Consider the following 13,961-nt stretch of genomic DNA (forward strand, 5'->3'; position numbering starts at 1 on the left):
AGGCTGCAACAGGCTGGACAAGCTAGATTTTATTGGTTTGTTTACACAATAAATGTCAGTCATGTGAGCTCGAAGCCACAGTTAAGTTACTTCCCATCAGGAAGTTTCCATCTAATGAAGACAAAGGAAAATAACATTCGATATCTGCTAAAATTAAAAGTACAGTTACAAAATAAATTAAATTTACACCAAAATACCATTATACAAGAAGAGGACAAGAAACTAAATCATCTTTGAAAGTTTAAAATGAGGACTTATTTTTCTGACATACAAATTGAAAGAACAAGGAAACAAAATATATGCAGCAATGGGAAGATCTGAGATTAGAAAAAAAAAAAGGTCCTGAGTTGATGCTGAATCATTTAGAAGATGTTAGTGGAATTAAAGCAAACAACGCGTTACTGTAAAGATGCCCGAGGAGATGTTCATTCCGTTCATACACTTGAAACAGTGTAAGAGGAGTTAACTTATTTCAAACTAATAAAGCTCAATGTTCCGTCTTTAGAAAGTGTAGGAGCTAGTTCATCTTGTTTTACCAACAATGACTTATTTAAAACAAGCGCACAACTTGTGGGTATACCTCAGCTTAATTCTTTATTCAGAGCTCACAGAGCACAATATTTGGCCATTTACGTCTGGCAGGGACTTTCCTGCGGCGTCTGTCTACTTTCCAAACTACAAGGTGCGCATTCACTGTTTTGGTGATGTTTACCTGAGGATTTCAGTGCAAAAAGCTGCTCACAGGGGGCAGATAGTACTGGCTGGTAGCTGGTAGTTCTGTGTGCCCTGATTGTGGTCAGGGTCAGTTCTGGGGGGTGGAATAGAAGGAGTGGTGCTGGTGATTCTGGTCTGGAGGGTTGCTGGGAAACAGGAGAGGAGCTGTCTCTGCTCCATACCAGCTGAAACAGAAAGGAAAGATCACAGCTGTGCCCACTGCAGAGCACCGTCAATTTCACTTTGCCATTTTCATCTCTAGGCTGAGCAGCCAATCAAGAAGTGAGCCTCAGCTAATGTTCTGTCGCAGAGGTCTCTGCTGTGTGATTATAATGAAACATTCTAAATATGCATGACTTGTGCAGATCACTGCCAATTATATGTTTGTTTTATTAATTATTTGATCAGGGATATGTCTTGCTTTGTTGCTTTAACAAAAAAAAAAACAAAACAAAAAAACTTCATAACAGTAAAACAAAATTAGAGACAAACAATAATTTGAAGGTTTAACATTTATCTTCAATACAAAAAACAAAAGGACCCATCACATATGCTGGATTACTGTTCTGTCCATTGACAGATCAATCAGTACTGTGATTGAGACTATGAGTCTAATCTGGTTTTAATGATTGTACCTTGATTGTGGATGTGAACTGTGTGCCCATGGAACAGGCAGGTCTTCATCACTGCCTTGAGGGTCATCAAAGAAATATGGACGAGATGGGACCCTGTTGTTGATGGTAATGCTGCTGGTCTGTCAGGGACAGGAGGAAAAAAAAAATCTGCTTCAATTACACAAGTCCTGCCTCAAGTTTAAATTTCATATTTCTATATTTAGTTGATATTAGACCAGAGCCTGCCGGACCTCATGAGAAGGCTGGCGAACCCTGAAGATGAGGATGAGCAGACTGGTTGGGAGCAGTTCCCATATGAAGAGTATGGCACCGAAGACCAGGTAGTCGCTGTTGCCAAGTTCATACCTCAGATCAGCCTACAACCAAACAAAGCTACTGGTTTCACAGACATTTTTAATATGCATTGGTATTTAGTTCAGCACGATCAACCATCAGAACCTGCATGTGCTGACGTGACCCAGACTGAACGGTGTCTTACTCTGGCAAAAGGCTGGACACATCACAGAATTACCTGGTCAGAGACATTGTACCAGTCAAAGTTGAAAGACTCCACTTGGTAGTTCTGGGACAGAAAGAGGATGGTCAGGTTGTAGCAGGCTCGACTAGCAAACAGCAGGATGACTGCTGCTGCCAGTGCTGCTGTGTGGCACACGGTGGTTCCCTGCTTAGAGAGAGAGGCAGCGTCAGCCTTGTTTAAAGTGTTTAAAGGGGTTCTGTAAAGTCCAGAAAGTTGTATTCATAAAAAGAAGGCTCAAAATAGATGCAGCAGGTGCTAAAATATAGGTGAAGAAGAAATAGGCGGAATGGTCCGTTAAAATGTATTTCTTGCAGTATTGGGACATTTTGTTGATCTGGGAATGGAAGCTGGGCTCACCTTGCTGACCAGGTAGTGGCTGGTTGACTGTGAGTGCCTGGTCAGGAGCATCAGCAAAGCAGCAAGTAACACTGCGTCCAGGATGAAGAGTGAGTCATTAACAAGGACACGCACCAGGACCAGGTTCCAAGTCCGCTGCTCCGACCCGCCACGGCCTCGGTCCCCGAGAGCCGCGCAAACCACATTGACACAGAGGAAAATGGCGTTCAATGCAGCATAGGTGCATCGAGGCAGCCACCTGAGGAGGACATGGGAGCCAGAGTCATGGATGCATTTACAGTCACAAGTTGTTTAAGAGGCTGAGTCACAATAATCAGGGGCCACAACAAAAGCAATATCACTCACTGCATGGGAAGATCTTTTCTACGCCATTATTGAGCCGTGCTACTTACAGTTTTTTGCCTCCAACCAAGCTGGCAGTTTCTCTCACTTTGAGCAACACCTGAGGTATGAGAGAGCAACAAAGAACCCGGTCAACAGAAACATTAGTGATTCAAAATAAAAGTAAAAGTAAAAGGCACGTCATCATTATGCTTTCAGTTTGTCTAACTCCACAATAGCTCTTAAACAGCTGTTTGGCACAGATACTACAAGGAAGTTTCCCTTTAGATTATATAAAGAAAGCCATGATAATGTCATTTGGAATTTGCATCACTTCAGTTGGACCAAATCACTTTTTCTTATATTCCTTCTGTCAATTTCCAGCACTAGATTCAAGACAATAATCCCATCTCTACCCAGAATTACCTGAGTAAAATAAAGGTTAATCAGGCTGAGTGTGAAGAACTGCAGACAGACAGGGAAGCAGTATAGCAGCCAATAGACTGCCACAGGTAGACGGTTGGCCTCCAGAGCATTACAGAAGTAGAAGGAGAACAAAGTAGTGCGGAGGGCAGCCCAGAGCAGGCAGAGGAACAGAAAAACACTCTGGTAGCTCCATCTTTTATGTCTGTAGAGGTAGAGAAGCCAGAGCTGGGCATACACCACCAGGAAGAGTGCACCGTATAGAGAGGTGTAGAGGATGGTGAAGCCAAGCTGGACTGATGGGGCCACGGCCGGATCAAGAGGAACCGGGGGAGGCAGAGTGGAGGAGTTGGGATGAGGGGCAGCTGTGACTGGAGCTTCCATCAGGACACGGTCAGAAAGAAATGTCCATCATCACGTAGAAAATGCCTCAATTTCTCATTTCAGATTGACGGGTTTGCATGGAAGACCTGAAAGGAAAAAGGAAGATGTCAGCAGATTTGGTATATGGAGGGGAAAATGATACGTTGATAACTCTAAGGATATTAATGTGTGAAGTGAGAGTTACGAAATTGTCAGTCCTGATAACTTGAAAAAAATTGTAACTTGGATGAAATATGTGTTTTTGCTATTATAACATAAATCCCATAATGTAAGAGAAACTGTCAATATGATCCGACTGTAATAAAGAAAAGGTTTTGCATATGTCTGCAGTTATTGCAAACATATCACAAATAAGGAATTTCACATTGTGTTTCTCAAATACCAGAAAGCATTCGCAAAATATGGATGGCTAGGAAAAGAAAGCCAAAGTGTATGTTTGTTTTTGTTTGTTGTCTTCTGAGTGTTTCGGCATGAAGGTTTCCCTTTGGAAATGATCAGTCCAGATAATGGTGGCACCCTGTAGCTGCATTCTTCACAGCTATTCTAGGTAAACATTCTTGCTTCCTTTCTACAATATATCAGAGCAAATAATCTGAAAGGAAAGGTTAATTTTGCTCTCATGTTGTGTTTAGCTGTGTAATATTCACTACTAATAGTAACTGAATGTTACTATTTGTTGTTATTGTTAAACATAATTTTATTAAAACATTATTAAAACATAATGTTATTGTTAAACATTCATTTACATGGTAACATAATGTTACCATGTAAATTAATGTTTTGTGTAACAGTTGTAAAACATAATGCTTCTTGCTTAAATCACGAATAAATAAATAAATAAAAATAAACAATCAGACTGGCCTGACCGAACTGACACAACTTGAGTTGTCACTTATTTTGATTCTTACTTCCTAGTTTCTGTCGCTTGTCAAACACACAACAGAGAACAGAAAGTTGTCAGTGTATTTAAGTTTCTCGGTTTTCGGGTTTTGCTTTGTCATGAGCGGACCTGTTGTTTTTTTTTTTTTTTTTTACTGTTACTGACACTTTATTCATAATGTAGACTGTCAGGTGAGACACTACAGCGCTGTCCTGCACCAAAGTTACATAAGGACAATAATGTTATGGTGGCCTATAGCAGGGTTAAAATGTCAGCAGATTCCCGGCGGGGAGGACCTGTGACAGTTATACTAGATCTGTCCGGACATACAGGAGATGATCGGCCGAACTCAGTGGCTTAATTTCGGTCTTTGAAACATAAACAACCGGCCCTGTTTCGCTCCGGCACATAACGGCTGGCTAAGCTAACTCAAACTAGCTTGACCTGAGACGCCGTTGGGCTGTCTGTCGGCGGTGTTTCGGCTGATCACGAACACCGTCAGCGGTGATTAAAGCGCACACAGACCTTATTTTGGCTGATCACGGAGGTCCTGGATCCGCAGCAGACGACGATAATCCCGGCTTCCGCGTGTGAGACGTTTAACGTCCGAGGGGCGGAGCCTCCTCTAGCTCTCCTCCAATCAGCGGCCACAGGAAATCGCGGTATCTTCAATTTGTTGTTTACTCAACTTCACCGGGACATTGAATATTAATCACACCGGACGCGCCGATTGTTTACAGGGCGGTGATAAAAAAGGTGTTTACTTTAGTACCAGCTGCTCTGAGTCGGTTTTTATTTCCCCAGTGTTTCCTCGTCAGGCCGCCGGTTGCTCTTCAAACTGCTTCTCGTCCGTTAATCTGTCGTCACGGCGGTGAGCCAACATGCCCGTTGTGCTGCGGTCCAGGAAATCCATCCACCCAAGGCAGGCCGACCAGCTCCGGTTACCGGACACGACGCCGAGACGGTCGGCCCGCCTGCTCCGACGAATGGTGTACGAGGTGGGTACTTCATTACTCAGCCTTTCCGCCTCCTCTTCCTCCGCTGCTCAAACTTCGGTCGGCCACGTAGCTGGCTCACGAACGTCGACGGCAGTGACGTTAGCTGGCTAACCCCAGAAAAGTGGAGAGCAGACTGCGGTGTTTCCCCCTCTGCGAATATCTGTTTAGCTGCTTAGCTTAGCTGTGAGGAGAAGTTACCGCATTATGGTGAGTTTGAGTTCAGGCTGATGGGGACGGGGGGGGGGGGCGTCTGGCTCTTGTAGTCCCTTTTTCTTTTGCTTTAATTTTGCATGCTTTGGATCAAAATGCACGCTGTAAGTTTCTAGTGCTTTATCGCCGCTGCTTGCCCCCTTTTTGACTGTAATTCTGTCCGTTCAGGACTCGGATGAGTCAGACACTGAGTCGGTCAAGAACCAGGTGATGGAGACCCAACAAAGTGAGAGTCCCCCGTCTGATGTGGAGGAGGAATCTGCTGAGGAGGCAGATCCGACGGTAGGCTGAAATCCTCCACCTCTCACATGTCACTGTAGGTTTTTGTCCAGCAGGGAATCCATATAGGTGTGGTCATTTCTTATTAATACTTTAATGCAGGGAGAGCAGTTATGCAGTGTGTGTTTGTGTGAGAGACCATGTAATCATCAACAGGAAATAATGACAGGCTGATGCGGAAACGTCTAAAGCCCCTTTGTTCTGCCTCTACAGAGGTAAAGTGTGTTTGAATTTACTACACGTTATAAATGTGGGAGGAAGGGCACATTGTAGCATGCCTGTGAGAATGCCCACAGACCCAGGCTTTCTGGACTGAGGTGATTTCACATGTCACTGGTGTAAGGCTGTTAATGGGCCCCATTTTGTGTATTCTTGGTACTTTTCCTGCAGACGACAAACTAAACAAGAAAAACTAGAAGATGGCCATACTTTTACTGTTGCAAGTGAAACAGACCATAGCCAGATTTTGGAAATCCACAAACAAACCAAGCTAAGAGGTTTGGCTTGCAGGACTGTCTGACTCTCTTGCACTTTAAAACTTGCACTTTACGTGATGGACAGAATTCTTCAAAGCAAAATCAGCATCAATGTATCAAGCGCTCTGTTTTATAACTGTGTATAACCTGTCTTTCCAGTGCCGTTACAGTGAGCCTTACTGTGCTGTTCTGCATATCACCTGTTTTGTTTGTTGTGTTGTTAGGATAGTTGTATAATGAAAAATTAATAAACATATATTTAACGAGGGGCAGAGGTCAACCAGTGCTGGGGCTCTGCGGCTAGCATCAAAATCAGTATTTCTTTCTTTGTGATTATTTTTATCATATCATGTATTGTAAACACTTTGGAATTCATACATTATGTGGTTATTTTCAGATTCAGTTCATGTTCACAGTGATTTTAAGAGTTTCAGGCATTAAAAATACCTTCATGAGGATACTTTCAGAAATAATTCTATGAGTAGTTGGTGTGATAACTCCTCGAATTTCAAATCAAATCAGATTTATTTGTATAGCACTAGATCATAACAAAGTTTCATCAATATACATGTACATATAGAGACCAAACTCTTTAGAAATAATTTAAAGCGATCCAACAGATCCCCGATGAGCAAGCACTTGGCAACAGTGGCAAGGAAAAACTTCCTTTTAAGAGGCAGAAACCTCGGGCAGAACCAGGCTGGCTGGGGGGTGGGCATTGGCCTTGACCGGTTTGGTTGAGAGAGAGTGGGGGGAGGGGGGTAGCGTAGGGAGAGAATGAGAGCAGGAGAAGGGGATATTCAAAACAGGTGTAGGCAGGAACTTGATGCTCCATGAAGTTCATAGAGATGATGCTGTATGAAGTTCATGAGGATAAGGGAGCAGCAGGCGTTGGGATGGTGATGAGTCATCACCTACAGAATGAGGACAGGGAGGGAGAGGAGAGGGACTGGGAGAGACAGAGACTTTGGGAAAACATAGTTAGTGAATGCAGTACACATACTTGGAACTGGGAGAAATAGAGATTTCAGAGAAGCATGGTTATTGTCAGCGCATGCTGAAAAGCAACAGCTCTTCTGCATACACTTCACTTTTTCAAAGTATCCCGGAGAATCTGCCACATATCTGAAGTAGAATTAAGGTGTCTTGTACTTGGGTAATCCCAGTGGGGGGGGCAACCAGCTGTCTCCTTGCTGAAGATGGATTATTATGATTGTTACTGATTGTTTTGTGAGTTGTTGTCATGCTGCAGAATGTATTTGAAACCTGCCTCTAGTGTGATTACATGTTGAATCAAAATGTTAAGAACCTTTGCACACTGCTGTGTTTGACTTTAATTAAAATATAAGACATGGGATGAGGGTTATATATACATGAGTGCACAACTTGTTACATAATATCCTGAAATAGCTTTTTGTCCATCTGCCCACATATTCTCCATTCCTTTTGCATCTGTACTATGTTATCCTGTTAATAAATCACTCAGGATTAAAATATATATCTAATCCTAGTCCCCCTTCAACAGATTTGCAAATGATTAGCAATATATTTCTGATATTTTGAACATGGCATCAATATTTTAACTTGTTGCAGAAGGAAAAACACAGCTGTAATTAGACAGTGAGACCTCAAAACATCACTGAACACTATATGGAGTTAAATAATAATCCAGCATCCTCACAAACAGTCCAGAAATAAGACCCATCCTGTGTGTCTTATTTGGACATATGGTTGCCATATAAGTGTGTGGATGAAAATTAGCAGTTGGAATGTTCAGCTTTAACTACCATGTTGAATAATATTGTAGCCATGGCAACATTAATGTAGAGTTCATATATAAATATTCACATCTGTGAAACAAATATGTCAAACATCTTTCTGTAACTATGTGGAGGTGTGGCTAGGATCAGGATAATATACAGTTGATGTTGAACAGCATCAAGTTTAAAAAAAAAAAAAACAAAAAAAAACAACAGATTTTTATCCAATGCTGTCGATATCCATCTACTGGATTTCTTGAGGTATATCATACTCATGATGCTGTCAACATCTTTTAGTGCACTCAAACAATAATATGCTTTTTCTATCAAACGCGTGTCTTCCTCAGGACCTGAAACAGTGTAGTGTTGTGCTGGACCGTCTGCAGGCTGGGAAAAAAGAACTTGAAGAAGACATGAACCGCAAAGGCGGGAAGCCTGTCTCTCGAATCCCTACTTTCCATAAACGGCCTTCCAGTGGCAACCAGCACACAGAGTTGCCCATTCCCAAGAAAGACACCCTTGTCCATGGAGCTCAGCCTCATGTGAAAGTTGGAGGTGGAAGTGTTGAAGCTTCAAAATCCAAACCATCTGACTTCAAAGAAACAGCACTCCCCCTGCCGTCAGTCCGAGCCCCTAAGATTAGCTCTGAATCATTTGCTGGTCCTGAAGCTGCTGCAACTGCTCAAAGCTACCTAATTACTGCACCCAAGAGCTGGGGTTTTACAGATATGCAGCATCCTTTTATGACTGCAAGTCCCAGGCCTGCCCTAAAACCAAAAGAAGGGTCAGGGTATCATTTACTGGAACAAGACAAGACGAAAAGCTCAGAAATCGAAGCAGATGCCCAACCAGATAGCTCACTGAGTCACCTTCCAGACAAGGGCTCCTTCAGCGAAAGGTCACAAGAAGGCACAGCAGAGAAGCCTGATGTCGAAGCTCAAGGCAGGATCATCTTCACTGCTTCTGAAGACGGCGGGAAGTCCGAGTCTGCAGAGGATGCTCACACAGATGAGGTCAGCCAGGTGGATGCTATCATGGATGAAGAACCGCCGTGGGAAACAGAGACAGTGACCAAACATGAATTAAAGGACAGTAGAACTTCATCAGACGATGAATGCGAGGAGGATTTGACAGATGAAAAGTCAGAGCACCAAAATAAAAGAGAGATGCTTCACCACGGAGCACCAGTAATCCAGTCCAATCCAGAGTTTTCCAAACTTGTGGAGAAAAGAGCAGACAGGAATGAATCCACATCTCCTGCAGTACCAGAGAAACCAGCTAAAGTCAGATCAACCAAGCCAACTGAAGTGAGTGATCCTGCTGTACTAATATATTCCACTCATAATAGTCATGGTGTTTTCATGATGGTCTCAGCAGAATCAGTCATATGTGAAGATATTTCACCACACCCTGCTGTAAGATCTGTGGTATGCAGTGTCTTTCCAAAGGAGTGGCTGAAATTTTATCCACCTATTCATTAGCTTGTCTGATTTTTACAGAGCTCAGGATGCTCCAGTTTTACACTCTTCTTCCTTTTGCCCACCATCCTCCTGCTGCTCGGAGGGTTCTGGCAGCATGTTTGGCATTACGGGCTTCCCATGTCTGTGGCCCAGCTCACAGCTCAGCTGGAGCTGCACTGGCTGGAGGGCTTTGGTTTAGCACCAGAGCCCTGTAGCACTGACTGTCGGTAAGAAATGTCAACAAAGTGGCATCTCTGACCTAGATGAAGACCATACTATTTAGCGTGGAATGGAAGTAATGTAACTGCATTTATCCTCTCCCGTGTTCAGAGTGCATCTGGTGGAGAGCATCCCTGTGGGACTGTACCAGTCTTCTCCCTTGTCCAGACGCACCATCGCAGACAGCTGGCTGCATCTGCTGGATAAGGCCAACAGTTCAGTCCACATTGCAGCTTTCTACTTGACACTACGAGGCAACGACATGGACTCCGCTGACTCCTCTGACTCTCAGGTCAGTACAATAGTAAGTCCCTGTCTTATAATGTAAAACTGTAAATCTACTGATTACGTTTTTTTTTAACCTTGCGTATGTTTTGCAGGGACGAAAGGTTTTTCAGCACTTAAAGCAACTTGGGCCCAAAGGTGTGAAACTTCAAATTGCTGTCAATGGCCCTCAAACCTCAACCAAAGACACAACAGAGCTAGCTGCAGCAGGTACAAGATATGCAGCCATCATTTAACAACATGAAGCAGCTCCCCATCAACTGAGAGTCCACATTGGTGTTTACTTAGGCAACTGTGGCTGTGATTGATCTCTGTTGCATCCTTGCAGGTGCAGAAGTCAGAGAAGTCAACCTCAAAGCTGTAACTGGAGGCATCGTCCACACCAAACTGTGGGTGGTGGATCAAAAGCACTTCTACCTGGGCAGTGCCAACATGGACTGGCGCTCTTTAAGTCAGGTAAAAGTCAGAGAAAGATGCACATTTTCAAATCTTTATGCATTAAGGTGGAGTAGTCAGTAGTCATCACATCACACAGCCTGGGCTTGTAGAATTGATGTCCCAGCCGGTTAATATGACACACTAAGACTAATCTAATAAAATAGAATCAGACGGGCAGCTGGTGTATTCAGACTTTGCAGTTCTTTTTAGTCATGTGCATGTCGGGAGCAAGACATGTTTGCACAGTAGATTATTTGTATCTTAAAAGAAGCATTCTTTTAAGAGAAAGAAAGAACTTACAATCACTGTTCCAGGTGATGGTTAATGGGACAGCATTCACTTTTCTGATCTTTGTGTGAAGTGGAAGAATCTGGACTATAATTTCAGTCATGGTGCATCATGACTACAGCACTTTGTGGTGTTTGGTTAACCAAGGTGAAGGAGGTGGGACTGTCAGTAGAGGACTGCAGCTGCCTAGCTCAGGATGCCTTTCGGATCTTTGGAGTGTACTGGAGCATCGGTGGTTCAAACAATGGATCCCTGCCCCCCTACTGGCCTGCCCGCCTCTCTGCCCTCTCTAACTCCCAGAATCCCCTGCATCTGAACTTCAATGGTGTACCTGCTCGAGTCTACCTGTCTGTGAGTTCAGAGCAAGTCTATGAGCTTCCTTTAAGAGAAACTTTATAAATATGTTTTATATGTTTTAATGATCATCATATGACATTATGAATGGTGAATACTGAATAACAGCTCAGAAACAGGGCAGCATTGTTTTATAGTTTGATTAAAATTTTACATTTAATGATTTTAATCCTATTTGTAACAAATGTCTTCACATATAGACCAAGAGGCAGATAAGATACAGAAACTCATCGAGCAAACTGATAAACTGAACCTATAACAGTGAGTGTTGGTTGGAGCAGTCACAGAATGTAAGGTTGTCTGATGGTGTGACAGCCTCAACAAGCTATAAATGAGTCTGAAAAAGTACTGTAGACGCACTCATCAAATGGAATTTACAGCGTTTTTGATGACACCAGGGCTGTAATAGTTGCCTATCATTGTCCCAATTCTGTGTGTATCTTTCCTGCAGAGTGCCCCTCCACAAATCTCAGCTCGCGGCCGCACTGACGATCTCTCCACAATCTTGTCCATCATCAGTGATGCCCAGAAATTTGTTTACATCTCTGTTATGGACTACCTTCCTATGTCTGAGTACACAGAGCCTGTCAGGTACACCCCAGTAACTACTGCAGCACTGATTCAGCAAAGTCACTGTCGCACATACAGATTCCCCAAATAAAATCCTCAATTAAACCTTAATCTAAAGATGACATTTGATTGACACATCCTACCAAACTCCTGTTAACAAACATTCAGCCACATCAGCACTAGGGCCTGATTTGGCTGACAAAGCAGCATCTCTTATTAAGATGAAGTTTACCTGCTGACTGGAAGCTTTTTCATTAAAAAGTGCTGAACTTGCCAAATTGGAAGAGAGCCAGTCAGCTCAGTTCAGATGTATTTAACGGTGTCCTTCACTCTTCACTGTCCATCATCTTTTGCTCCCTTTTCAATCGTAGCACACAGTTTTTTTCCCTCCTCTGCCCTACACCACCAGAGAGACTTGCAACCGTATTGGTCTGACTTCTGCTCACAGGTTCTGGCCTGCCATCGACTCTGCCCTTCGTGCTGCTGCCTGCACCAGAGGGGTGCAGGTCCGGCTGATGGTCAGCTGCTGGCCGCACTCACGTGCCTCCATGTTCACTTTCCTGCAGTCACTGCTGGTGCTCAACAGGCCTGCACTGAAATGTGACATCGATGTTGTAAGTTTGGAGATTACATTTTTTTTATTGGCTCCGACATGGTGAACTGAACAGAATATTGACAGATCCTATGTTCCTTTTTTGTTTATTTGTCTGGACAGAAAATCTTCAGAGTGCCTTCCACAGCGGAGCAAATTAAGATCCCTTTTGCACGAGTGAATCACGCCAAGTACATGGTCACAGACAGAGTGCTCTATATAGGTATGTATTTACCACAGACCATCACACTCTATATGACTACGGTTTGAGATATAGTTGTGATTTACACATTTCCAGTGCATGATATTTTCTATTTTTATTTCATTACATTTGTCTGACTGTTTTAGGCAGTAGCTATTTTATGGAGCATTTTGATACCGAACATATAATCAGTTGACTTCAAAATGCTGATTCACAGAAGGAAAAATCTTCTCAGCCAGTGACTGAGCCTTTATTTGGAATCTGTAAATGCAGCAGAAACATTACATCCATTTCTATCATTCTTACCGTCATGTGACATCATTCTGTCTTTTTTGCGTATAGGGACCTCCAACTGGTCGGAAGACTACTTCACTCAAACTGCTGGTGTGGGTCTGGTTGTGAACCAGACAGGCTCAGAGGTAGGACAAGGCCAGCAGACACTGCAGAGCCAAGCAGAGGAGCTCTTCCTCAGAGACTGGCGCTCCCAGTACGCCAGCATTCTCCCTGTTGACAGCCTGGACGTGTGCCCTCGTGATCATCACTGAGGGTTCAATAAAGTACATTCTATAGTCAATGAGCATCTTGCTTGCTCCTGCTATTCGAACTTTATTTTACTTGCAGAAATCTGCTTGCTGTACTGTTTACGGTTTCTTGACTGCCTGCCTTTTTCTGTATATAATTGCAATTTTACATTTAGTTGAGAACGTATTATTTTTTTATACAAAATTTTCTTACCTGAGGTGTAAGAGAATTGCTTGGTTCAGCTTTGTACAATTTCCTTTGTCTGGAGCATTTTGTATATATATTTTTTTATTTTTATTTTATTTTTTATATTTTGTATTATTTTTTTTAAATGTTGGCGCCAGGCTTTAATCAAGCTGCTGCTGCAGGAAATGAAACATTTCCAAAGAGGTGCATACACCATGTTAATGCTTCTCGATCACTGAGCTTTTATTTTTGTGTGGTGAAACCATGTGACATGCTATTAGTCCAGCAGTTCAAGATTTTGTATAAACTACTTAAACTTTTAAGTTTATACCCAACTGCAAGCTCAGAGAAATCTAATTTTAAATGTTGTGTAGACATGTAGAAAATAAGTCACTGATGTGATGGCAGCAAGCGTTCTTTGTTTTTGGTTGAAGTGTTCTGGATTTGAAAACAACCATCTCCCTCACTCTGAATCTAGTTTACTGTACTTGTCGTTAATGTGCTGTTCCTTTGATTCATTCATTAACAGAGTCATCTGCTGTCTTCTGTATTTCACACTGTGGGACTGTATAAACTTCCTGGCTCTGGGAGGAACAGGGAACACTTCAGCTGACTTCAGGCAAATCAAATTCTTTACTGGATGTTTGAATATAAATAAAATCTGTTCCTCACCTGGTAATGTTTGTGACTTCTTGGCTTACTCTCACAAAGTGAGACATTGTTGAGCTGTTGAAATAAAAGTGGTTGTTTCAAGGATTGATTCAGCGTAGCATTGCTGAGCCCACCTGCCGCTGACAGCCAGACCAGCAGGCCTGTTTCAAAGTTGCCCAATCCACTGAGTGAGCTTTACTCACTTGAACTTTTGGAGGTCAAAGGTCAACATAATTTAAA

At 42.8% G+C, this 13,961-nt stretch overlaps 2 protein-coding genes across 5 annotated transcripts; one reads left to right on the plus strand and one right to left on the minus strand.

Annotated features, from left to right (window-relative positions):
• Window positions 1-4: 4 nt before the first annotated feature.
• gpr137 (G protein-coupled receptor 137) lies at window positions 5-5,304 on the minus strand. 2 transcript variants are annotated; one of them, XM_029511901.1, is made up of 8 exons: window positions 4,757-5,304; window positions 2,971-3,437; window positions 2,616-2,665; window positions 2,224-2,461; window positions 1,861-2,013; window positions 1,580-1,705; window positions 1,350-1,468; window positions 5-899 (listed from the first exon to the last, which is right to left on the minus strand). In XM_029511901.1, exons 2-8 carry the CDS (start codon window positions 3,349-3,351, stop codon window positions 803-805), a joined length of 1,164 nt encoding a protein of 387 aa, XP_029367761.1. In that variant the 5' UTR covers window positions 3,352-3,437; window positions 4,757-5,304; the 3' UTR covers window positions 5-802. The 2 variants fall into 2 exon arrangements, with proteins under 2 accessions (XP_029367761.1, XP_029367762.1); XM_029511902.1 differs by having other exon boundaries at window positions 1,861-2,010; window positions 4,757-5,302.
• Window positions 4,888-13,799, plus strand: pld7 (phospholipase D family, member 7). 3 transcript variants are annotated; one of them, XM_029511897.1, is made up of 12 exons: window positions 4,888-5,229; window positions 5,608-5,721; window positions 8,302-9,261; window positions 9,454-9,641; window positions 9,745-9,937; window positions 10,014-10,128; window positions 10,247-10,374; window positions 10,792-10,995; window positions 11,450-11,589; window positions 12,017-12,182; window positions 12,284-12,383; window positions 12,705-13,799. In XM_029511897.1, the coding sequence occupies exons 1-12, from the start codon at window positions 5,113-5,115 to the stop codon at window positions 12,905-12,907; spliced, it is 2,628 nt and encodes an 875-aa protein (XP_029367757.1). In that variant the 5' UTR covers window positions 4,888-5,112; the 3' UTR covers window positions 12,908-13,799. The 3 variants fall into 3 exon arrangements, with proteins under 3 accessions (XP_029367757.1, XP_029367758.1, XP_029367759.1); XM_029511898.1 differs by having other exon boundaries at window positions 9,745-9,925; window positions 12,705-13,797; XM_029511899.1 differs by having other exon boundaries at window positions 5,160-5,436; window positions 12,705-13,798.
• The last annotated feature ends 162 nt before the right edge of the window (window positions 13,800-13,961 follow it).

Source organism: Echeneis naucrates, chromosome 10, assembly GCF_900963305.1.
Source record: "Echeneis naucrates chromosome 10, fEcheNa1.1, whole genome shotgun sequence".
NCBI lineage: Eukaryota > Metazoa > Chordata > Actinopteri > Carangiformes > Echeneidae > Echeneis > Echeneis naucrates.

Excerpts from the sequence above, each read along its gene's own strand:
- pld7 (XM_029511897.1), top strand. The coding sequence starts at position 5,113 with ATGCCCGTTGTGCTGCGGTCCAGGAAATCCATCCACCCAAGGCAGGCC. Across the intron at positions 5,230-5,607 it reads TCCGACGAATGGTGTACGAG|GACTCGGATGAGTCAGACAC; the intron begins GTGGGTACTTCA and ends CTGTCCGTTCAG. Across the intron at positions 10,375-10,791 it reads ACTGGCGCTCTTTAAGTCAG|GTGAAGGAGGTGGGACTGTC; the intron begins GTAAAAGTCAGA and ends TGGTTAACCAAG.
- gpr137 (XM_029511901.1), bottom strand. The coding sequence starts at position 3,351 with ATGGAAGCTCCAGTCACAGCTGCCCCTCATCCCAACTCCTCCACTCTG. Across the intron at positions 2,666-2,970 it reads TTAACCTTTATTTTACTCAG|GTGTTGCTCAAAGTGAGAGA; the intron begins GTAATTCTGGGT and ends CTCATACCTCAG. Across the intron at positions 900-1,349 it reads AGTTCACATCCACAATCAAG|CTGGTATGGAGCAGAGACAG; the intron begins GTACAATCATTA and ends TTTCTGTTTCAG.